The sequence below is a fragment of the Cetorhinus maximus genome, chromosome 17 (assembly GCF_964194155.1).
Source record: "Cetorhinus maximus chromosome 17, sCetMax3.hap1.1, whole genome shotgun sequence".
NCBI classification, from domain to species: domain Eukaryota; kingdom Metazoa; phylum Chordata; class Chondrichthyes; order Lamniformes; family Cetorhinidae; genus Cetorhinus; species Cetorhinus maximus.
The window spans coordinates 98,175,592-98,201,753 of record NC_135895.1 but is presented as its reverse complement, the minus strand read 5'-3'; the positions used below and the strand labels follow the sequence as shown (position 1 = coordinate 98,201,753).

Here is a 26,162-nt window from a genome sequence, read left to right as displayed (position 1 = left end):
CTCACCTTACCTTGGGAGTTCAGCTCTTTTGTCCATTCTGAACCAAGGGTGTAATGACGTCAGGACTGAGAGGCCCTGGCAGAACCCAAACTGGGCATCAGTGAGCAGGTTATTGTTAAGCAAGTGCTGCTTGATAGCACTGTTGATAACCCCTTCCATTACTTTACTGATGATGGAGAGTAGACCGATGGGGCGGTAATTGGCTAGGTTGGAATTGTCCTGCCTTTTGTGTACAGGATATACTTGGGCAATTTTCCACATAGCCGGGTAGATGTCAGTGTTGTAGCTGTACTTGAACAGCTTGGCTAGGGGCGCGGCAAGTTCTGGAGCACAAGACTTCAGTACGATTGCCGGAATATTGTCAGGTCCCATAGCCTTTGCAATATCCAGTGCCTTCAGCCATTTCTTGATGTCACGCAGAGTGAATCAAATTGACTGAAGACTGGCATCTGTGATGCTGGGGACCTCCGGTGGAGGCTGAGATGGATCATCCACTTGGCACTTCTGGCTGAAGATTGTAGCAAATGCTTCAGCTTTGTCTTTTGCACTGCTGTGCTGGGCACCCCCATCATTGAGGATGGAGATATTTGTGGAACCTCGTCCTCCAGTGACTAATTTAATTGTCCACCACCAGTCATGACTGGATGTGACAGGGCTGCAGAGATTAGACCTGTTCCGTTGGTTGTGGGATCACTTAGCCCTGTCTATCACTTGCTGCTTATGGTGTTTGGCACACAAGTAGTCCTGTGTTGTAGCCTCACCAGGTTGATACCTCATTTTTAGGTATGCCTGGTGCTGCTCCTGCAATCTTCATTGAACCAGGTTTGATCCCTTGGCTTGATGGTAATGGTAGAGTGGGGGATATGAGTTTGCAGATTGTGTTTGAGCCTGCTTCTGCTGCTGCTGATGGCCCATAGTGCCTCATGGCTGCCCAGTCTTGAGTTGCTAGATCTGTTCGAAATCTATCCCATTTAGCACGGTGATAATGCTACACAACACGATGGAGGGTATCCTCAATGTGAAGGTGGGACTTTGTCCCCACAATGACTGTGTGGTGGTCACTCCTACCGATACTGTCATGGACAGATGCATCTGCATCAGGCCGGTTGGTGAGGATAAGGTCAGGTATGTTTTTCCCTCTTTTTGGTTCCCTCACCACCTGTCGCAGACCAAGTCTAGCAGCTATGTCATTTAGGACTCGGCCAGCTCAGTCAGTAGTGGTGCTACCGAGCCACTCTTGGTGATGGACATTGAAGTCCCCCACCCAGAGTACATTCTGCAGGTATGCCTGGTGGTGCTTCTGGCATGCCCTCCTGAGCTCTTCATTGAACTAGGGTTGATCGCCCGGCTTGATGGTAATGGTAGAGTGGGGGGTATGCTGGACCATGAGGTTACAGATTGTGGTTGTATACGGTTCTGCTGCTGCTGATGACAGTGACTCATGGATGCCCAGTTTTCAGTTTCTAGGTCTGTTTGAAATCTATCCCATTTAGCACGGTAGTAGTGCCACACAACACGATGGAGGGTATCCTCAGTGTGAAGACAGGACTTTGTCTCCACAAGGACTGTGCAGTGGTCACTCCTACCGATACTGTCATGGTTTGCCTGTGACAGTTATTCTACGTCTCCAGCAGTGGAAGAGGATATTATTCCAACATCTCCTATTGCATCTCCACATATTTAGGAGGTGAATGCCTATACCGATCAAAGGTAGGGGATTCTGGATCGTGAAGAGGCGTTCAGAGATTAGCCAAAACAGAACTTTTCAATTCACTCTGCTGCAACTATTTGCCATATCTAAAATGTAAACCAAGAGTTTTATTCTAACTTTTGTAAAATGGAAATGGCCGGTACCTGAGATTGAGTGATCCTTCTAGCAACAAATTCAGTTGAGGATTTCATAAAATAGTGATAACCCATGGTCGTTGGAAACACTTGAAAGAACAATATCTTCGAAAATGGCCTTGTAGGGACCTAGGTCATAACACATTTGTGCAAGGTAACAGTTAGGTTGCAATCCTGTGCAGTTTTGGGTTCACCACAACAAAAAGTTAATTGAAGTCAAAGGGTGTGTAGACTGTAGATTCTTCAGGATGATACTAGGAAACAGGAACTATAGTGAGGAGGAGACAAGGCATTGGAACTATTTTCATTTGAGCTGAGGAAATTCAATAGTTTTTTAAAATTATGTGTGAAGAGTTTTATAAGGTTAATAGGGAAAAGACTATGTCCTCAGTTATGGACGGGAGACAGTTCCTAGGAGTCATAAACTTTAAATTCCTAAAGTGAGGAGAGAGGTTAGGAGAATTCTCTTTGCATAAGGAGTTGTTAGAGCAGAGAAGACTTTGGCACAGGGGGTATTTGAAGCAATGAGCATTACATCTTTTTTAAGAAAAGAGTAAATAAATATTTGAAACAAAGGAAGCTTGAAGGTATGGGGGTAGAGAACAGAGCAGTGAGATTAGATTTTGATTGCTCTAACAAAGAGCTGGTACTGACATGCTGATTAAATGCCATCTTGTGCTGTAAATGTCTGTTTTATGACAGTAATCAGCAATCTCTCCCAGAGGGAATAGTATAGTTGGTATGGGAAATGAAGAAGATGTTCACTGGTGCAGTCGGAGGTGATCTTCTGAGAGAAAGCTATATTTCACATCTGAGTATCCTTGACCGGGAACGTTTGATGCTGATTGGAAGATGCTTTCCCTGGTACTAACTTTTCTCATCTAAATGAGCAATCTTCATTGTGCACGAGTATGTTTTTATGTGTCTCAGATTATAATTTTCCACAGGTTGACTGCTAGATGCGTATATGCAAACAAAATTAACTCACAGTAAACCAGTTTTGATACTTAAATAAAAATATATCTTCTATATATTTTTCTAAGAAAGGACTCATATTTGACAAATGTTTTATATGCTAAGATAGGAGGCCAGCCACTGACAACAATGAAAATAAATTTTGAAGACACATACCTGCTGGAGAGGTCCTCTATTCATCGACAAGCATTGCTTGAACTATAACTGCTGCCAAAAAAAATCTGAAGTAATTTAACTTCTTGTATGGGTAGTAAGATGTGCACATAGGTGATCTATGTGCATTTAATCACTAAAGAAGAAGCGTGCCCAAACAATTTAATCATAACCAAAGATATTAAATTTTGTGTCACTGTTACATTGATTCAAGTCTTTTCCACTACCATCCCCTACCTCCAGTCTCCCTTTCCCTACTAAGATCCTTAATATATGTTGACACCATTGAACTCTATGCTCACATCTTCTATCCTTCCTTATTCAAATTCCTCAAGTTTGGTTTCTATTTTATCACCGATGCTGCCCTGAAAAAAGGTCCAAATAATATCCTCTGTGTATTATCCCTGAATGACTGTGTGTATTATCCCCTTCTTGACCCCTCCAGAATGTTTAATTCAATCCACCTTCATTATCCATCCTCCAAGTTCCATCTCAACACCACTAAATCCACACCTTTTTCATAACTGGAGATCAACTCCTTCTGTACTTTTCTTGTTGGAAACTCATTCCACTCTACATAATCTAACTTCTAGAACCTTGTCTTTAACACAAGCTGCAGTAACCTTAATTCAATTATGACCATTGACCTTATTAACCTCTATTGGATTTCTTTCATCCAATGCACTGAATTCAAAACCCGTGAAGTCATCTACATATACACTCCAAAGCCTTGCTCCTCATTACTTCTACATTCTTCTCCACTCCTAGCTACCATCATTTGCCTGCCTATCTGCCTCCTTTACATCGGCCTCTCTGTCTCCACTCTACCTTCAGCAGGAGACTCATGGTTCCATACTTTGGGACCCTGGTACCCAGAAACTTCCATTCAGCTACCCCTGTTGCCTCCTTTAAGACACTATGAAAATTTACCTTTTTGAGCATGTGTTTTTTCACTTCCAATTCTTGCCCCATTCCTGGGGCAGAATTTTCCACTTGTCAGGCGGGCGGGCCTGACCCAATCGCAGGCGGGTGCGGAGCCAATCGCCGCCAGCGATCAGAGCCGCACCGTCATTTTATGTGGGCGGGCCAATTAAGGCCTGCCTGGCGTGACGTCCGCCAGGAAGCGCTGTGCGGGCAGGAGGGAATCCCTAAAATCAAGAGTGTGCTCTTTCGCGCATGCGCACGAAAGAGCGCACTAATCTTCCTGAGGCTAAGTGCATCCTCAGGGAGATCGCCTCGACTTTTAAAAATATTAAAAATAGAGAAAAGAAAAATCCCTTACATGTCCCCTCATATGACAATGTTTCATGAGTTGGGACATGTTCATAATTTCCATAACAACTTTATTACAATTTTTAAAACCCTACATGAAACCTCATCCTGCCGCTGGTTTTCTCTAGTTGCTGCCGGGGCTCCTGGCCGACCCGCCAGCCTTAAGGTTGGACGGGCAGGTCCTTTAATTGTTTAAATGATCCTGTCAATGGCCTCAATTGGCCATTGACAGGTTGGCGGGCCAGCAGCTGATTTTGCTGTGCCCCCGCCTTTCTGAAAATTTAAATGGGGCAGGTTGACGTCGGGGGTTCCGCCTGACATCATCCCGTGCCATTTTACGCGTCAGCGAGCGGGCCCCGCCCTTGCTCGCCGACGGTAAAATCCAGCCCCTGGTTTCTGATTTCACCTCTGTGAAGTTCTTTGAGTTAATGTATAGATATAATCTAAACGGAAGTTGTTGCCATTTATTTCAATAAACAAAGTATCAATTCTTATGTAAAGTTCATTTGAAGACCTTAACTCATTAAAATGATAAAACTCAATATTTCAGTACTCTGACCAGAAACTGGTGCCATCAGAGAGTTTATTTTGTGGAAACTGGTGTAAAATGAGCATATTTCCAGATTTGTTAATAGCTAAATTGATAGCTCTGAGTATTCTACAATTTACAATAGGAATTTTCACGGTGGAGGTTTAAAGCTTGTCTTGTACATGCAGGATGGCACCATAGTTCACTCTGGACAAGATAATAACCCATTAGTTTTGTGCTTCCACTCTCTTGAACAAAACCATTGCTCCCCCAAGTCCCATTTGCTACTCTTGGACTGCTGCCTACTTTCCTTTTGGGTTCCATACACACAGCCAGCAGAACAGTCAGCACACATTTAAAGTTAAACTTCTCGCTCTCTGGAGAAAGGCAGTCATTGATTGTTACTGACCTGGAGCTGAAAATTTAATAGCATTTCTCTGCAAATTTCTTTTGCAAACAGCAATTAATTTCTGATGGACTTCAGGATCTCCCGATATTCCAAATAATGGCAGGCCTGATTAAACACAACTGCACCTCAGTCCAAAACATTATGAACTCCAAAGTACCTTGCTTTTATTATAAAACAGCATGTCATCTGATTCGCTGTGCAGAAACATCAATGTAAATTCACTAGTTCCCTCATAATTTATAATTTCTTTGAGTGACCTAGCAGCACAATTCCTGATCCTCAACTGAAAATGAAGCTGGAGAGATTTATACTGCTATAATTGCTCCTTACCAGTTTGCAAAGTATTAAAACATTATTGCAGGTGCTTTGTGATTGTTATCTCTATGTTTCAAAATCATGAGTTTTAGTGTTTTTAATTGGTATCTGTGATTAGTAGAAATCAAATCAGGTTTCTTCCACTTTTCATAAAAACAGAGCTTCTGATAGTGGAAGGGTAACAGTTGTAAGCTTCATTACAAAATGTTTCGATGCACTTTATCACTGTCATTATTTCTAGGAAGAGTACTGCACTGTTTTAATCTACTTTCTTTGCAGAATAACTACCTGGTATTTATGGCAGAGCTGTTCTGGTGGTTTGAAGTGGTGAAGCCCTCTTTTGTGCATCCTAGGGTGCTTCCTCAAGTGGAAGGTAAGTGCTTGAAACTTGAATCTTAATGTGTCACTTCAGTGGTGGTCATTAAGTGTTTATCGTGTTGAAGCTCTTTGGCGATTTTGTATAGTGTAGAGCTAGTCCACTGGTAAACTATTCATCCTCCCAACCAGAAAATCACATGTTGAATCCCAATTTCACCTCTGCATTCAAACAATGGTTTCCTGCCGTTTAGCCTGTCATTGATTTGTGTTGGTGTAGGCTGTGGCACTGTCGCGCTTTCCCAGCTAAAGCAGATTAGTGGGAGCTGAGGAAAGTGGGCTAAGAGTTTTACACAGCAGAACTGTTGTCGAATGAGGAGCACCAAACAGATGTGTTAAGTTTGTTGGGAGAACAGATAAAAAGAGGAAGCTAAAGATTATATTGGGGTATGATATAGAACTGTATCATTAATATTGCACATTGCATTTTGAATTAAATATCTTAATGTAGTTGCATAGTTTCTTTAAAAAATTCAAAGTTGTGCTAATTTACACTTGATAATTTGATTCAGTGTGTGTGTATGCATCCAACAAAACAAATCTGCTTACTATTAGTTCATTTTCTTCACCTGTGCCAGCTACAAAGGCCTGGAATTTCCTCTTGGTATTAAGTGACAATTTTGTACTTCTGCAAATGTGAAATGTCTAATTTTATCCACAGCTGAACCGCTCCACCCAATAAAGAACATCTATGCTGCTTTCCCAATTTCAAATGCCACCAGAAAAAGTTTCATGGATACTTCTCCCAACTCTGAGTTTGGCTGCAGGTAGGCTTTTTGGTGAATTATTTCAGAACTTACTTCAAGCAAAGTAAATGGGGTGAAAATTGTAGTGTCAATATCAGCATGAATTGGTTTAGTAAAATGTTGAAGTCAGTTGATGTAAACACAGAGTAATATCAAAATATGCTCATTGGTATATGAAGGAATTTAATCTTTGAGGTGCTGTAGCTTTAATGGTTAGATAAAAACTACAGGCTGCATATTGAACACATTGATCTTTAAGTTAGGCTTTGTTTTGTTTCATTTAAGTGACTGGCTTTAAGAATACAACGATTTTTAGGAACAAGATAATGTCCGTTAGCCTGAACAAACCCTCATACCCAACCTCTCCACGTATCCCCTAATTCTTGTATTGTGCACTTCTTTAGTGTCTTCCATTGGTAGTTTATGGAAGAAAATCAGATAATGAACTAACAGCAGCTTTGCACATCTCCAACTGTTGGTAGGGGAGAAGTTACAGAATTGGTTAAGTGTGGGATAGCACCTTTTAATAATTACAGTCCATCAGATCTTTTTGTGGGACACAATACTTACAGGCTACAGAGAAAGATTTCCCATTGTATGTTAGAAAATCATGTTTCTATGATTCTACGTTTCATGTCCCTACCTCTGGGCCAGAGACTCCAGGTTCAAGTCCCACTTCAGACTTATATTTCACCTCTTTTCTATTTTTACTTAGTTCTGTTGAAGAGTCATACGGGCTCGAAACGTTAACTGTGTTCCTCTCCGCAGATGCTGCCAGACCTGCTGAGTTTTTCCAGGTATTTTTATTTTTGTTTCCCACTTCAGACTTGATGGCCACAGTTCATACAGTGGCCATTATCAGCCTGTAAGTCCTTTCAATCTGCCTGATGGCAGGCGGTAAGAGTGGGAGAATTTCCTGGTCAGCCATACTGCAGAAGGCAACAGCAAACCGCTGCAGTACTTTGCCAAGCATAATCATTATCCAATCCAATGGATGTCCATGGTTGCCAACCAACTTACGGCATGGTACCTGAGGGAGGAGTAGGGATGTGATTTATAATGTGTTTATGATTTTGCTACAAGGAATGAACTAGAATTATTTACTCTGTTTACACAATTCATCATATTTTTGCTTTTCTTTCAGCAAAGTAAGTCCAACTTTTTCACCATCACAGCCACTTCTGCCCCTGCGACACACTCAACACCGCCCTCATTCATCTGATTCAGGTATGAAAATAGGTTACATCTTTCTATGTCATAAAGTTTGCACAGAGTTTGAATTTAATTCCATTGTTGGGTATCAAATCCTTAGTTTCATTTGAAACTGTTTCCACAAAACTCCAGATCCTGCACTTCAACAAGTATAATGTGGCTAGATCACTGAAAGTAGAGATTGGGTTGATCAGAGTAAAGTTTGTCTTTTAAATAAAAATTTTGGGATGCATTTTCCAGTGTTCTTCCATTTTGGTGAGGGAGTAATATCATAGAGAAACACCTGAGGTGCAAGTATAATTTTTACTAATCTCTAGAGATCAAGCTAGAAAAAAATGTTGGAAAATATTATGGCAATGTTCTGGTTATTTAGTATTAATTGCAAACTAATTCTAAATCAAATAACTTCCTAAAGTGAAACCACTTTCATTTTATCTATATTGTAAAGTGAGTTCCTTGCTTCTGTCTATCTGTCATTCAAAGTTTTATTTAATGATGTGCATTTTATGATGCGTCCTTACTTTTTTATCCCTCTGTAAATGATTGTTTCTGTCATTGGATAATTTTTCCACCACTAGAGGCAGTTCAATGCCTCCTTCTTTTCATCTCTCTCCATGCTCTGCGACCAACCGAACTCAGGTTACACCTCATTAGCATACCAGAATCAACCAACCAACTTTGTCAGTGACATCAAAGGCCAGTTGAGTTGGCCTAAGCAGTGATTTGTCAATTTCCTGACACTCCACTGCTGCCCTTTCTGCTACTCTATAGCGCGACATGGACTTTCCTCCTCCCACTTATGTCTTTCAATACCTGCTATGGTGCTTTTTAATAGTTTTATTTCTTTTCTTCCTGCAGACCATGAGAAAGAAAAACCCTTGATGCACTTGGCCTTCTAGCTCTCTCAAGTATTTTTCAAATTTGCCCAACAGCTGTTGTCCTGTTTGTTTACACGCTTTATACCTACCTGTTAAATCATTGTAGAACTGAAAAAAATACGATATAGTTTTAATGGCCCACTTGTTGAGAAATAAATATAATGTCAGCCCAACTCTTATTTACCCATTGAGATTGAAGTTTTATGTAACCAAATTTAAAAATAATAAAATGTGCATCCCTAAATAACATTGTAGAACACTAATAAATAAAATGGTTCCTGATTAAATAAAGTTGCTTTCCCGACCACTGATCCCTGAGCAATCCATCATTGGTAATGAAATAAAATAAATATTGCTGCTCATATTCGCCCAACTGGCCTTTGATGTAATTGTTAATTATATCCCAACTGCTTCATGCTCCATGTTACAGACTGATATTTTTATTACATATCACCTCCTTTACTTCCTTTATTTCACATCCCACCCTTTTTAAGCATTGTTGTTTGTTTATTTATACTGGCATTTTCATTCTCTTTATTTGCCATTTATCTCTTCCACCTGTTCAGCTATGTCATTCCTCTGCAACTTGTCACAACCACATATCACTTTCCATTTACTTCTTTCTTAATTTCCTCTACCCGCCCCCCACATCTAATATTCAGCCAATGCAATTGTCATCAATTGTATGTTAAGCACCAAAAGGTGTCACACTTTGTTACAGATGTAAGACAAAACCTTAATCTGAACTGAAACTGATGAGAAGATTTCCCAAATTAAACTCTGGATAATTGAACCACTGTTTGCTTCGTAACAATTAAACTTTTTGGCTTTAAAAGAACACAGATTGACTTGAGTAGAATAATGCATCGTTCATCACGTGGTACAACAACCTTGTCCTTATTGAACACTATCGTTCGAACTTACTGTAAGCAGTGTCAAGGGAAGTATATCAGTTTATATTTAAATTGGCATTTTGGACAAACATTGTACCTGTAATTACAATTAAACAGTAATAAAAATCAAAAGACAATTACCGTAGATCACAGCATATAAGTTGACTGGCATATACGACGATCCCGTTTTTCAGCCCAAAAGACATTTTCTTGCTGCTATGACATACCATACTAACATTAGCAGCCACGCCAATTTTTCACCCCACATATGACTGTTTTACTTACTGGTACCTTATAACTCGGGTGCAAGGGATGAAGTAGACAATATGGGCTGTGTTGCAAAGATGCGCGGGAGTTTAAGACACGCACACACAGAGCAGACCCCACATGGTGAACGGCAAAGCTGACGACCACCCACACCCGTCTTTCACTTTTATACTTGGTATTAACTTAACCCCCATTTTTGAAGGGATTTTGAGGCTTCAAAGGGTCAACTTATATGCCAACATCTATGGTACCAGAAAAGTTTTCTAATTTAGACATCTTTATTGCATTCCTCCCCCAGCCTCTGCAATGAACAACTTCTTCTCCTCAGTGATTTGAAACGCTGTCTCAATCATCATGCTTTGCTCCTTTGATTTCACTCTCACTGACACCCCGATATGGTCTTCATCTCTGCTTCCTTAAGTCCAAGACTTAAGTTAATTGTAAATTAATTGGATATTTAATTGTATTCAGGTGGTGGACATTAACTGTGGATTTACCTGTGCTCATAGGCTGAAACGACAGTTGTTGGATTGGAGGTGCATGATGTGTAATGTGTGTCTTTGTGAATAAAAGCTTGGAAGTGTACAAAGACTAGGCTCCAGTCCTACCATTCACTGCCTGGGTATCTGAGCTGTAGCAGGTGCAGACTTGAACAGATGTAGCAGGTCTCTGGCTTAGCTATTTGCAGACAGATCTGGCTGGACCATATAAAGCACTATCGAGTCCTGATCTTGTTTGCAAAGGCAGCTCACTATTCCAGAATCATCCTGGAGTGCCTATTTTCTTTTTAGTACTACAAGTTGCACTTTTAAACCCATTTCCCAGGTTGTCTCAATCCTCACTTCCAACAAGAAGTACAAGGAGCTCCTGGACTTCTTTGTCACCAAGATTGAGATTATCTGTTCAGATACCTCTGCCTAGCCCACTGGGCCAAATTCCTCTGAAGTTCTCCCCTGCCTTAGCCCTGAACTTGTGTCTTTCTTTGGTTTCTTTCTTATCTCCCCTTAAGCCCTCATCTTGTCCATGAGACCCACCACTTGTTCCCTCGACCCTATTCCCACTAAACTTCTGATTACCCAACTTCTCTTCCTGCTCTCCATATTAACTGACATTGTTAATCATTCTCTCAGGCACTGTCCCCCTCTCCTTTTAAATCAGGTGCCATCACCCCTCTCATCAACCAAAAGCAACCCTTTATCTCTCTGCCTTTTCAAATTACTTTTCCATCTCCAGCCTCCCTTTACTCTCAAGTGCTTGAGCATGCTCTTATCTCCCAAATCTGTGTGCATCTTTCCCAGAACTCCATATTTATTTCCCTCCAGTCAGGTTTCTGGCCCTGTCACAATAGTGAAACCGTTCTTATCAAAGTCACAAATAACATCCTGTGTGGCTGTAACAAAAGTAATCTATCCCTCCTCAACCTGTTTGGAGCCTTTGACACGTTTGACCATACTATCCTTCTCTGGGGTGTCCACTGGGTGGACTGCACTTAACAGGTTCCATTCTTATCTATCCAATCATAACCAGAAATCACCTGCAATGGCTTCTCTTCTACTCCCACACTATTTCCCCGGTGTCCCTCAAGAATCTATCCTTGTCCCCTCCTATTTCTCATCTACAATCTGCCTCTCGGCAACATCATCTGAAAACATGGTTAATTTTCACGTGTGCTCTGACGAGACCCAGCTCTATCTCATCACCATTTCTCTCAACCCTTCCATTGATTCCAAATTTTAACTGCCTTTTTGACATCCAGTACTGGATGAGCAGAAATTTTTTCTAATATCAGGATGAGCAAAGTCATTGTTTTCAGTCCCTGTGACAAACATTGTTTCCTAGTCCCTGATTCCCTGTCCCTGTCAACTGTCTATTTTTTTTTTATTCATTTATGGGATGTGGGCGTCGCTGGCGTGGTCAGTATTTATTGTCCATCCCTAATTGCCCTTGAGAAGGTGGTGGTGAGCTGCCTTCTTGAACCGCTGCAGTCCATGTGGTGTAGGTACACCCGCAGCGCTGTTAGGGAGGGAGTTCCAGGATTTTGACCCAGTGACAGTGAAGGAATGGCGATATATTTCCAAGTCAGGATGGTGAGTGACTTGGAGGAGAACTTGCAGGCGGCGGTGTTCCCATCTATCTGCTGCCCTTGTCCTTCTGGTGGTAGTAGTCGTGGGTTTGGAAGGTGCTGTCTAAGGAGCCTTGATGAATTCCTGCAGTGCATCTTGTAGATGGTACACACTGCTGCCATGGTGTGTCGGTGGTGGAGGGAGTGAATGTTTGTGGAAGGGGTGCCAATCAAACTGCCTGCTTTGTCCTGGACAGTGTCCAGCTTCTTCAGTGTTCTAGGAGTTGCACTCATCCAGGCAAGTGGGGAGTATTCCATCATATTCCTGACTTGTGCCTTGTAGATGGTGGATGGGCATTGGGGAGTCAGGAGGCGAGTTACTCGTCGCACAATTCCTAGCCTCTGACCTGCCCTTGTGACCACAATATTTATATGGCTAGTTCAGTTTCGTTTCTGGTCAATGGTAACCCCTAGGATGTTGATAGTGGGGGATTCAGTGGTGGTAATGCCATTGAACATCAAGGGGTGAAGGTTGGATTCTCTCTTGTTGGAGATGGTCATTGCCTGACACTTGTGTGGTGCGAATGTTACTTGGCACTTGTCAGCCCAAGCCTGGATATTGTCCAGGTCTTGCTGCATTTGGACATGGACTGCTTCAGTATCTGAGGAGCCGCAAATGGTGCTGAACACTGTGCAACCTTCAGCGTACATCCCCACTTCTGACCTTATGATAGAAAGATGGTCACTGATGAAGCAGCTGAAGATGGCTGGGCCTAGGACACTATCCTGAGGAACTCCTGCAGTGATGTCCTGGAGCTGAGGTGACTGACCTCCAACAACCACAACCATCTTCCTTTGTGCTAGGTATGACTCTGACCAGCGGAGAGTTTTCCCCCTGATTCCCATTGACTCCAGTTTTGCTAGGGCTCCTTGATGCCACACTTGGTCAAATACTGCCTTGATGTCAAGGGCAGTCACTCTCACCTCACCAGTTCAGCTCTTTTGTCCATGTTTGAACCAAGGCTGTAATGAGGAGCTGGGTGGCCCTGGTGGAGCCCAAACTGGGCATCAGTGAGCAGGTCATTGCTAAGCAAGTGCCGCTTAATAGCAGTGTTGATGACCCCTTCCATTACTTTACTGATGATTGAGAGTAGAGTGATGGGGCGGTAACTGGCCGGGTTGGATTTGTCCTGCTTTTTGTGTACAGGACATACCTGGGCAATTTTCCACATGGTCGGGTAGATGCCAGTGTTGTAGCTGTACTAGAATAGTTTGGCTAGGGATGTGGCAAGTTCTGGAGCACAAGTCTTCAGTACTATTGCTGCAATATTGTCAGGGCCCATAGCCTTTGCAGTATCCAGTGCCTTTAGCCATTTCTTGATATCACGTGGAGTGAATCGATTTGGCTGAACACTGGCATCTGTGATGCTGGGGACCTCCGGAGGAGGCCGAGATGGATCATACACTCGACACTTCTGGCTGAAGATTGTTGCAAATGCTTCAGCCTTATCTTTTGCACTGCTGTGCTGGGCTCCTCCATTATTGAAGATGGGAATATTTGTGGAGCCACCTCCTCCAGTGAGTTGTTTAATTGTCCACCACCATTCACGACTGGATGTGGCAGGACTGCAGAGCTTAGATTTGATCCGTTGGTTGTGGGATCACTTAGCTCTGTCTATCACTTGCTGCTTATGCTGTCTGGCATGCAAGTAGTCCTGTTTTATGGCTTCACCAGGTTGACACCTCATTTTTAGGTAAGCCTGGTGCTCCTCCTGGCATGCCCTCCTGCACTCTTCATTGAACCAGAATTGATGCCCTGGCTTGATGGTAATGGTAGAGCGAGGCATATGCCAGGCCATGAGGCTACAGATTGTGTTTGTGTACAATTCTGCTGCTGCTGTTGGCCCACAGTGCCTCATGGATGCCTAGTCTTGAGTTGCTAGATCTGTTCGAAATCTGTCGCATTTAGCGTGGTGGTAGTGCTACACAACACGATGGAGGGTATCCTCAGTGTGAAGGCGGGACTTCGTCTCCACAATGACTGCGTGGTGGTCACTCCTACCGATACTGTCATGGACAGATGCATCTGCAGCAGGCCGGTTGGTGAGGATGAGGTCAAGTATGTTTTTCCCTCTTTTTGGTTCCCTCTCCACCCAGTCTAGCAGCTATGTCATTTAGGACTCGGCCAGCTTGGTCAGTAGTGGTGCTACCGAGCCACTCCTGGTGATGGACATTGAAGTCCCCCACCCAGAGTACGTTCAGCAGGTATGCCTGGTGCTGCTTCTGGCATGCCCTCCTGTGCTCTTCATTGAACTAGGGTTGATCGCCCGGCTTGATGATAATGGTAGAGGGGGGGATATGCTGGACCATGAGGTTACAGATTGTGCTCAAGTACAATCCTGGTGCTGCTATTGGCCCACAGTGCCTCATGGATGCCCAGTCTTGAGTTGCTAGATCTGTTCGAAATCTATCCCATTTAGCACGGTGGTAGTGCCAAACAACATGATGGAGGGTATCCTCAATGTGAAGGCGGGACTTCGTCCCCATAATGACTGTGCGGTGGGCACTCCCACCGATACTGTCATGGACAGTTGCATCTGTGGCAGGTGGGTTGGTGAGGATGAGGTCAAGTATGTTTTTCCTTCTTTTTGGTTCCCTCACCACCTAGTCTAGCAGCTATGTCGTTTAGGACTCAGCCAGCTCAGTCAGTAGTGGTGCTACCGAGCCACTCTCGGTGATGGACATCGAAACCCCACACCCAGAGAACATTCTGCGCCCTTGCCACCCTCAGTGCTTCCTCCAAGTGATGTTCAACATGGAGAAGCACTGATTCATCAGCTGAGGGAGGGCGGTATGTGATATTCAGCAGGAGGTTTCCTTGCCCATGTTTGACCTGATGCCATGAGACTTCATGGGGTCTGGAGGCGATGTTGAGGACTCCCAGGGCAACTCCCTCCTGACTGTATACCACTGTGTCGCCACCTCTGCTGGCTCTGTCCTGCCCAGGTGGAATCTGGGACATTATCTGTAAGGCATGATTCTGTGAGGATGACTATATCAGGCTGTTGCTTGACTAGTCTGTAAGACAGCTCTCCCAGTTTTGGCACTAGCCCCCAGATGTTAGTGAGGAGGACTTTGCAGGGTTAACAGGGCTGCGATTACCGTTGTCGTTTCCGGTGCCTAGGTCGATGCTGGGTGGTCCTTCTGGTTTCAATCCTTTCTCGTGTCTTTGTAGTGGTTTGGTACAACTGAGTGGCTTGCTAGGCCATTTCAGAGTCAACCACATTGCTGTGGGTCTGGAGTCACATGTAGACCAGACCAGGTAAGGACGACAGATTTCCTTCCCTGAAGGGCATTAGATGAGTTTTTAATTCCAGATTTTTATTTAATTCAACTTCCACCATCTGCCGTGGTGGAATTCGAACCCAGGTCCCTTGAGCATTACCCTGGGTCTCTGGAGTACTAGTCCAGCAACAATACCACTATGCCATTGCCTTCCCCTAACGCGATATCAGACTGTTTGCAGCCTTGTTATCATATTTGACCCTGAGATGATCTGCTGATCAGATGTGTGTCACCACTAAGACTACCTATTTTTATCTCCACAAAATTGGCCTGTTCTGCCCGTACCTCAACTCATCTGCTGCTGAAACCCTCTTCATGCCTTTGTTACCGCTAGACTTGACTGGCCCACACAGCCTCCCATCTTTCACCCTCCACAAACTCCAGCTCATCCAAAACTCAGCTCCCATGTCCTAACTCTCCCTAGGTCCTGTTCACCCATCACCCCATGTGCCCACTAATCTACAATGGCTTCCGATTAATCAAGGCCTAGTTTTTTTCCAACTTTATTTGCAAAAGACATCAATGACTTTAATACTCCCTATCTCCTCCAGTCCTACAACCCTCTGGGATATCTGTGCTTCTCCAATTCTGGGCTCTCGAGCATCTGATAACTCATCCCAGTTACAGTCATGCACCATAGTGTCACATTAACAAACGCCTGAGAGCAGATCATCTCACATTCATGTGTTACATGCAGAGACTTGCGGAATCAATGAAAGGTCATTTTAAATTATTACACTCTACTGTGGTTTAGAATGCAATACATATGACAGATAAAGTTTCTCTTTATTTTTAAAACATGTTGAAATTCTCGTTTTCCCACAAAACTTAGAAATGTACGATATAGAATTGTTAACTTATGGAGATATGAAAATTGTCTCATTTTTATTTAAAAAGGAATTTTATATCCCTTGTGCCCAAATCTTTCATTTAAAAAAAAAACCCCCATTATTCTTTTAGGAATCATGCGTCGATCTACGTCTATGTCTTATGTAGAGGGTTACGCAGGAACCTGGCCTGAAAAGAAACAAAGGTTGGTAATACCATTTTAAAAACTTACCAGTTTGAATTAAAATTTAAATTTAAATTTGAGTGAAATTGGTCATTAGTTTTTGAATATACTTGTAATGAATTTTGGTTTCTAGTACTTCTAGTACAAATAAATCCTGCTACACATAAAAAAAAAGAGATTATACATTTACAAGATTCTGTATTTAATATACTTTTGTTATCCTAATAAACTCATCTTCCCATTTGTAATCCTCCCAAATTCTTTGCACATCCTGTCATTGCATTAAAATGTTACTCTTTGAGGCAGCAGGAACCGCCATACTCTACCAAGATTAAACATATGAGATGGAAAGAAGCAACAGTAGAATAAGACTATTAAGGGAAGTATGGATAGATCTAATTAAGGGATTCTGAGGTACTAACATCACCTCAGGGTTTATGGCATCCTATATCTTAATTATCTAAGATGTTCGTGCAACCCATGTAGCTACAATTGAATCTATTTCTGCTGTCAAATTTTTTTCTCAGAAATTTTAGTTTTAATGTAAAGAAATTTTAAAATCTGTTGTTCATACAGCTTTGTTTTTCTTTAAATAGAGCCTTTCCCCAAGCGGTGTCTTTCAATATTCCCTTTGATTCGGACAACAACATTGATACATCCACTGCAAATAACCGGACAATAATTAGATCAATTAGTAATGACAGTTTGATTTCAAACGTCAACAATACTCCCAAACATTTAGAGGGAAATGAATCTTTTCAGCCAATAAATGGACAGAGCAATGGAATAGAAGAAGAAATGCATTTGTCTAATCACAATTATGAGAAGCCATCTAAAGGTTCCACTGGAAAGCCTAGTCTGGCAAATGATACCATGAGAAGACGATCCACGCGAGGTACAGTCTCAAATGGGCCAAAGGAAAATAGTTTAGATATCCCACCAAGCATTGAAGAAGCACTGCAGATAATTCATGATGTAGACAAACTCTACCCAAATCTTCAGTCTGAGCAAGTAGCTGATGGTTTTTTCCTACATGTTAACAATGTCAATGACATCCCTGTAAAACCCAAAATGAATCACACCAGCAGCCTGGATTCCATTGCAGAGATTAAAAGTGCTACTAGCCCTTTGACTGATAATACTGAGGTAGACACAGGGATCCATGTGCCATCTGAAGATATTCAAGAAACAATAGATGAAGACTTTTCCTTAAGAGATTACACTGTTAGTATGGATTCTGATTTGGAAGACTCTTCTAAACCTCAAGACTCTGATCTAAGAAGCGATGATCATAATGATATGTTAATTTCAGGTTCAGATTCATTGAATGTTGTATTGCAAGCTGGAAATAGCATCTCTCCAGGTTCTGCAATTAAAATGACCAGTTTTGCTGAACAAAAATTCAAAAAGCTAAATATCACAGATGCCAAGCTAAGCAGCAGTAGTTCCCAAAAGACTACCCCAGAGAGTTCAGAGCTTAGCACTCCAGGTGTGGTTCCTAGTGGTCAGATACAGGAACTGAGTCCACACAGACAAATAAGAGATCCTGCTCAGCTGTTGGCATCTGAAGTGATTCAGCTTAAGATGAAACTGGAAGAAAAGCGCCGAGCCATTGAAGCCCAGAAAAAGAAAGTTGAAGCTGCTTTTACAAGGCAAAGACAAAAAATGGGCAGGACAGCTTTTTTGAACGTTGTGAAAAAAAAGGGTGATGGAATTTCTCCATTGAATGAGGAACCCAGTGGTGACCATGGAGGTAGATTGTCACATGAGAGGAAAATGTTACCATCAGGGAATGTTGAGGAAAAGGACTTGACACCTGAGGCAATTGGAATGAATGGTAGCTCAGCAGATAGTGGTAAACGGGGCCTTCAATTCCCTGCCACTGCAGCTCAGTCAGAGAAACAAGTTGCCTGGAATTTAAGTAACACCAATGAAGAGACTTTAGGAGATGTTGATGTCATAGAGTACAACAGGTTAATTGAGAAAATGAATATAGCTTTGCATGCGCTACAACAGGAGATGCAACGTTTGGCGAACCAGCAGGAATTAATAATGCAAATGAGAGAACAACAACAAGCATGGGTAATTTCTCCTCCTCAATCTTCACCGCAAAAGCAAGTCCGAGAACTTCGATCTTCTTCAAGATCAACCGGGTCATTATCTCCTTCCCTATCCTCTTCTGGAGAATCACCTCGTTCTACCCAACGATCTCCTCAGACTTTTCATAGAAGGTCTTCATATTCTCATGTTAAAAACTCAAAATCAAGGCCAAATGAATTGAAGATAACTCCATTAAATCGCGTCCTCACTGCCCCATGTTCTGTCGATAGTCTTCCTCATCTTAGAAAGTTCCCTCCCAGCCAGTTCCAGACCAGATCATTCATTTTTCTTGGCGATGACACACCCAATGATTCCACAAAAGGAGAGGACATGCAGTTAACTAATGAGGAAACAGAGCCTCGGACAGAGGAAAATAAATTGACAATTGAAAAACCCTCGCAAATGGAGAAAGAGGATCAAGTAAAGCCTATTGAATCTGAGGTTTCACCATTCCCCACAGTGTCCACAGTAAAATCTGTGGCTCTTACAGACAGTCCGATTAAAAGAAAACATCCTGTTGACCAGAGCACGAAGGCAAGCTTGATTGAGGTTTCCCTTTCAGGTCTAAAGCTTTCAGAGGAGGAAGTAGAAATAGATGAGGCAAATGATGGTGATGCTGAAAGGGAGCATTTTGAAGAACAAAAGTTGTGTTGTGGATTTTTCTTTAAAGTAAGTGACAAATCTTTTGCTTTCTGGAATTATAGTGTGAGAAGTAATTCATAGTAACTGCGACATCACATATTAAAAACTGGCACAGATGCAAAAATAGCCAACTGTATGTTTCTAATTTTATTCAAGCAATACTATAAAATTGTAAGAAGTAATGTTTCTTGCAGTATTCCTGTCAATTAGCTGTCAGTACTAACATGGAGGTCAGCCTTGGATCAGTGATCAAAATCAAGGCTAGGGTGGGAAGCGGCCCTTGAGCGGTCATTAATTGGCCTCTTTTGGGGTGAGGGTGGGCGGGCCGCCCTAGGCCTCGCCCACGCCCACACCTCGTAAAATGACAGACAGGTCGGGGGCGGGGGGGAGGGCAACAGGAAATTTTATGGGATCCCCGCTTGCAAATCTGCTGGTGGGAGCTGGTAAAACTCTGCCCTTGTGAAAACCTAATCTGAATGGCACTTTATTGCAGTACTGAAGGAATGCATCGGGAAGTGCTACCTTTTGGATGAGGTATTAAACTGAGTCTCTGGTGCACATTAAAAGTTCTGTAGCACCAATCGACAAGCAGAGGAATTCTACTGGTATCTGGGCAATTCACCCCTTAACCAACAACTAAAGTATTGCTGTTTCTAGAATCTGGCTTTGTGCAAATTAGCTGCCACATTTGCTACAGTGTAACAGTGACTACACTTTAATTAAAGTACTTCATTAGCTTTTTGATGTTCTGAAGTCATAGTAGGCAGATAGAAATAAAAAGCTTGGTTCCATAAAAGGCATTGTGTTTAAAAAAAGAAACATCTACTTAAAAGTTTTACAATTCCTTGATAACTTCAGGGGAAGATTTTTTTTTTTTTGTGCATTGATTCTTAAGCTACTTCAAAAGCACTTTTCATTCCCCAAAAAGTGACCCAGGGAAGCGCACAAATTTAGTACACCTATTAAAAGTCCAATCTAGTGTGTTGAGTGTTTTTGCAGGGAGCTCAGTATAAAGATAGAGAGGTATAAGATATATATCTCTTTGTGTTCCCAGGGTATTACGCACAATAAATGAGAGAATATGGTCTCTCTTGTCTGTCTGTGATGTCTTTATTGCTGATTTTCTCACCTCTTCTTCATCTCCATCTCTTCAGTGCCCCTTCTCTCCTTTTGGCTCTCAGAGGTGTTTGAAATTGGAATCATTCCTAGCAGGGATACACAGTTAGCATTGACCCTTCACTTGTTCTCCAGAAGGCACAGATGGAGATGATAAGCTGGCTTTAAAATTCAAGCTATTTTTAAACTCAGTTAATATTAAATGAAGAAGGGCATGCTGGTACTCATTTTCAACTTCACCATTTGGTTTACTGCAGAGGCAATGAAGTTGAAAATTACCACACCCTGCTCTCCCAGAAGCTTCACGGTACTGGTATCTCACTGAAACACATGGCATGCATGTGAAAGGGCATGAAGTTGCTGTATTTGCCCACCAGATAACTACTAAACATGCAAGAAAAAGTTGGGGCTGGTTTGTTCAAATGTGAATTTTTAATGGTATGATAAGTCATCCAGTAATTACTGGCAGACAAACCTGACTGGCATGAAAGTTAATTTTACATGTATGGAGTCACATTCCTTCAGATTTTAATTACTGTCGGAGATTGAAAAAAATTAAATGACCTTTTCCTTTCCCTCTTTTATTTCTAATCCTATCCTTCTTTATCTTTCTGTACATGATTTGCCATTGTACTAACTGTTCTAATTTACCCTTGCTTGTTCATGAGGTTCAGTAAGGATTCTTCAATCTAATTAGTTAAAGAGATACAGAGTTGCTTTCCTTCTTCATACAGGTCCCAGATCCCATGTAGAGGATGCGTGCTGTTTTCGATTTCTGATCGCCACAAGTCCCAATGCAAAAACTTTTAGAAAGTCTGTGTACATGTTTAAATGTAATGAACAGATAATGCCATTCGTTTGCTGCTCAGATACCAGCATCTGTTACAGAAAGAATGACTTTTCTAACATTGAAAATATCTATTACAGCACAGGAATTACTTGTGACTAGAATGAGTTTTCATGAAACGTGCATAAATAAATTTTTGTCATTAATAGTGAAAAGCTTAACCTGAACTCATACCTGAAGTGCTCACTTTTAACATTGTGCTGTCAGATTTGCCCTTTCCCATTAATCTCCATGATATTTGAGCTGCAAACGTAAAGAGGAAATGTCACGGCCTCCTCTACGTGGCACCTGAGATCTGAATGAACAGAAAAAGCAACTGTGTATCTCCTTAACCAGATTGAAGGATTGTGAAATTAACAGCACTAGGAATGATAAGAGTATACAAATAAGAGTGGATAAATTCATTATTAATTTTGCCACAGAATGAGGAAAAGGGGGAAAGAAAAATTGGAAATAGAGACGGAAAGAACCAGAAAGGAAGTTTTTCTTTCAAAAAAACCTTTTTATTTTTGCAATACATTCAATTTAAAACCTGAAGGAGTAAGAGTCCACACTTGTAGTTGTTGATTTTCAGTGCCAGAGAGGTTGACTGCTAATAATTCAAATTCGTCATCTCATTTAAAGGTTACTTGAGCTTGAAATGACTTGACTTCATATTTTGTGATGAGTTTGCTTTGTACCTGCTATGCATATACAGCAACTTGACGCCATTCAATGTGTTTCAATGGTGAGGCAGACAGCAGTGTGATCCCATTTTTCTGAAGCTAATGGAAAACTGCATTTCAGACAGTAGGTTTTCAGTCAAACCGCACATCTGTCCTCTCCTGAAGTTGCTGCGGCATCTGTGCATAAATTACAGTGAGCACTATTTGCCTTGTTGCTATTTTGGCATTTTCCAAAGTAACAATTATTAATTAAATCCTTTTGTTTTTTGCACCTATATAATTAATAATAATGGAATTTTATTCAAGAAACATGTTCATGGCCCAAAAGTGGAATTGCAGTGTTACAGCAAAAAAATTCACGTATAAACTAAGTAATCAAGTTAAAAACATGGAAACGTGATAATCATGTAGCAACAAATATAGACAAACAAATTCAGCAGATAAAGGGACGTGGTTTATGGGATACTAAAAGAAAGAATATTGAATTAAAATTATCTTAAAATTACAAACCAATACACCATTCCTACTTTACAGTCATGTAAGTACTGTAGATTTCATCATTTGAGTGCTTGATTGAGAACCCAAACCATGCAAGGAATTCATTGGTACCTTTCTATCCTACATCTTATAGGGTTAAATTTAGTTGAACCTTTAAGTTATCTCAATTGGCCATGGCGGTGGTAACCAGTTCCGAAAGTGGGTAGATTGAATAAGGAATTTTTCGAACTTAGTGCAAGTGTTGACTCTTCTTGTTCATAGAGTTTTAAGTTTTATGACGTGAAGGGCATTGTTTACAACTGGTACTGAGAGCCTGTCATGAAGAGATATTAATGTGTATAATGTTATTGGAAATTATTTTTTAAAATAGGATTCTGGTAGGGATCTGTGTCTCGGTGTGTGTCTTAATTGGATTAAAGCCAGCTAGTCTGGGTGCTTTGATATATAGTAGTTTTGAGATGTTAATTGGGTGAACAGTAAAGAGAACAGTAAGGTAAAGTGTTCATTTGCATTTGTTTAATAAACTATTCAAGACCACGGGTAAAATCTTGCACCTAACTAGAAGAAGCCAAACAATGTGTTTATATTTTCAGCTTACTAATAAAATTGGTGCTATGAAAGGGGTTTTATTGTTAGAAGAGCTGAAGTTCAAAAGATCTAGTGATACAATGGAAAACTTAGATTCAAAGGGAAAGCTAGGTATATAAAGAAAGGAGTTTGTGTGTGTAAGGGAGAGGCATTTAAGACCTAACCCGCCTGTACACCTCCAACCAACTTGCAAAGGAACCTCATTTGGAATTCTTAAGGTCAAATGTGCCCTGCCTGATGCCTATTTAAAGTCTATGGGTTACTGTTGCCTTAGTGGAGATTTACTTGGGGTTGATTAATTTGGGGATTAGTTAAAAAGTTATTATAGTAGCAATTTGTAGCCATGTGTATGTGTTTAATTTGTTAAATTAATAAATGTTTAATTTAGTTTTATTCCTACTGAATTCAAAGTCTGCATCTCGAAATTACAAATTGCAAAAATGGGTTATGACAGTTGTTTCAAGTTTCCCTCTGGGATTTGAACAATTCAGCCTTTACCATCGGCTGTGTCATAATAGAACCTAAGATCAATCTTAGCGCCAGCTACTGTATTCTTTCAATTTGTGCAGTTTGCATGTGTGTGGGATCAGGTTGGTACATTAGCACAGCATATTCAACCAAGTGACGGATGTAGCCAGTGTAGATGAACATCCCGTGGGCAGGGAGTCTGAAAGTGATGAGGGATCTGAGAATGAATACCTGTTTATTTATCTTTTTTAGCACATTGTCCACTTGGTCATCTCGTTTCAAGTTGGCTTGAATTTGTCTACTCAAGTTTTTCCAAGGCTTTCACTTCTGCCAGGGTGTAATTGCCTAACTTTATGTCAAGGTGCATATGCTCATGTCAACCAAAGTCTACTCGCATGACATTACTTTTAGTAGCATTTAGCTGCATATTGTTTTCTAACCACCATTTATTGAGAACGCCGAGAGTTTCCTGAACCTCACTGACCACACCCAGCGGCCTAGACTCTGCAACTGTCAAATCGTCCATGTGTTGCTAGTATTTCCTTCCTCCACTCTCCTCACAATGAGAAAAGGGAACAATCATCAATGATTAAAAGCTTTTGCAAAAAGCAATACTTCTAACCCGCTTCACACTCAGGAGGAAATGTTATACCTCCTCCTCATGGCTAGTGAGACCGACCTTTTTAGAACACATTTCTCAAATAAAAAAACTATAGAAATGATCCCTGTATTTGAGGCCAGAAGAAGAAAGGGCTTCATTAATGAGGATTAGGAAAAGAATTGTCCCTAGCCTGTGCCCTGAGGCACACCTGTTGTTAATGAAGTTCAGATGGATGGCCACGAGGAAGCCATGATATCCTACATAATGAGTAAGGTCTGAGAGAAACTATACTTACTGATTATCATTGTGCAGTCCTGGGATCTGGTTACATTCACTTACTCAATATTGCCTGTATCCAGACTGCTTTTAACAGTAAAACTTATATTCAGTGTATTACTACTTTATTTCATTATCTTCCACGACCATGAGTTGAACAACATCACTGGGAATATCCTTAGCAATTTCCAGGTGTTGTATTTTTCAGTCCATGTGCTGCTTCTTTTCAACAGTTCCTTCAATATGATCCGCATTCAGTTTGATTTTTCTTTTTTTAATGTTAATGGTACCTCGACTAATCATTGCAAAAGAGGAAATCCTCAAATCGGCACAGCTTTGGACCCAAGTGCAGAGCGCCTTGTCTCCATTCTACCACTTTCCATCAGGTATTCCAGCAGGTTGGGAGCATAGAATAGGGAACCCTAGACAAAAATCTCCTGCTCTCCATACAACCAAACTAGTTTTAAAATTTGAAAGAACAGCAAGAAGGCTTTTCCGATAACAACTGCTGTAACTTACTCCAATGTGCACTTTTATTGTGTTTATTTCCATGGAAATTTTTCATAGACTGGCCCCTAGTGGCTGAAATAAATTATGAAGTTCAGCAAAATTGGTGTAATTGCATTCAAGCCGAAATGTAAATTTTACTGCATATTTACCCTACTGTGCCTATTAAAATGGCACAGGATTTCTTGAATTAATTAGGTCGTATTGATTTAAAAGAAACCTGACAGGGAAATTTTTTTCTCCAGTGGGCAGCAAAGCCCCCCCGCCCTCCCATCTTTATCTTGCGTGTTCCTTATTTCAGATGGGTAAGCGACTTCCTAATGGTGTTTCCCAACTCATTAAATCCATACAGAACAAAATCGAAGGCAAGCCATATAATTTGGCTTGTGCAGTTATTACAAATTAAGTAGTGATGTTCTTAGTTATTCTCATACCTTCCCTTACTAGAAGGGAGCAGTTTGTGTGTCCCAAGGTATGAGAGAAAGAAATAAGAAGTAAATGAATAGATGTACATTTGATCTAAAAAGGTCCTCAGTAATGTTTCTTCTTAAAGGAGAGGAATTGTGAATAACAAAACATGTATCACCTCTGGCAAATTGTAGTTACAGCATTCAAGGGGTGCGTTTCCATTGCATCTTCTCTGTACTTCTGTTCCAGTGGGTGGCTATCACTGATGCTGTTTGAGCCTCTGAAGATGTTTGTACCCTTTACTTATTTTGGATGACTTGATCCTATGTGCCTTTTCAAATAAGATTACAACATTATCCACTACTCTCTTTGATAGAATAAAGGTCATCATTGAAAATTAAAATGAAAGAAACATTTGAAATGCCCTCTAGAGTTTTATAGTGTGAGATTACAATATTCTGAGTCATGCTAGCAATTCGTTGAATACTTGAGGCCCTTTGTAGAGTAGATGTGAGTCTTTGTCTGATTTTCCCTGCACATTTCACCAAGTTTATCGCTAAATCATGCTGATGGGGACAGTGAGCGAGTGCTCGATCCCATACTCAATCACCATCTCTTACCGTCTCTTTTTCCAGACTGAACTGTGTAGAAGTTGAAGTTAATATTAAGGATTGAGATATCTGATCTGTTGTACTTTTTATAGATGGCTACACAGTGTTCTTTTCATACAATCCCTTGTAGTTTCAAATTGTATATACTTAAACTGTTTTTGGTTTACATTTTATTAACAAGCAATTCCTAATTTGAACTTTGTTTTTAAAGGATGATCAGAAAGCTGAAGAAATTGCTATGAAAAGAGCAGCCCTCTTGGAGAAACGCATGAGGAGGGAGAAGGAAAAACAGATTAGACGACAACAACTGGAAGCTGAGTTAGAAGAGAAGAAGGAAGAAGCCAGGTACTGCATGATCAAAAATGTAACTGTCTTATTTTTAAAGAAGTCAGCTTTTTTTTAAAGAATTTTTGCTGCTTTATATTAAGATATGTGGTTAGCAAAAGCTAACTTGAACCTCCATGTCTGTAGGTTTCAGGTGGATGTGAATCTGTAGCTTCCACCAATATTATCATGTATTCCCTTTACATAACAACCCCAGTACAGG

General features: G+C 41.1%; 1 protein-coding gene, 1 long non-coding RNA gene and 1 other non-coding gene across 4 annotated transcripts in view; 1 reads left to right on the top strand and 2 right to left on the bottom strand.

Annotated features, from left to right (window-relative positions):
• Positions 1–26,162, bottom strand: part of LOC144692635 (uncharacterized) — a 69,528-nt gene that overhangs the window by 8,391 nt on the left and 34,975 nt on the right. The window lies entirely within an intron of this gene.
• camsap2a (calmodulin regulated spectrin-associated protein family, member 2a) overlaps positions 1–26,162 on the top strand; it is a 198,606-nt gene that overhangs the window by 157,273 nt on the left and 15,171 nt on the right. For both annotated transcript variants that reach the window (XM_078561697.1, XM_078561696.1), the window contains 6 exons: positions 5,778–5,871; positions 6,535–6,640; positions 7,764–7,846; positions 16,237–16,309; positions 16,885–19,057; positions 25,827–25,960. In XM_078561697.1, coding sequence (XP_078417823.1) covers positions 5,778–5,871; positions 6,535–6,640; positions 7,764–7,846; positions 16,237–16,309; positions 16,885–19,057; positions 25,827–25,960 — 2,663 coding nt within the window. The remainder of the gene's footprint in view (positions 1–5,777; positions 5,872–6,534; positions 6,641–7,763; positions 7,847–16,236; positions 16,310–16,884; positions 19,058–25,826; positions 25,961–26,162) is intronic.
• LOC144692847 (small nucleolar RNA U3) lies at positions 23,734–23,945 on the bottom strand. Its single transcript, XR_013579405.1, has one exon. It is a non-coding gene; the product is annotated as a small nucleolar RNA U3 (small nucleolar RNA).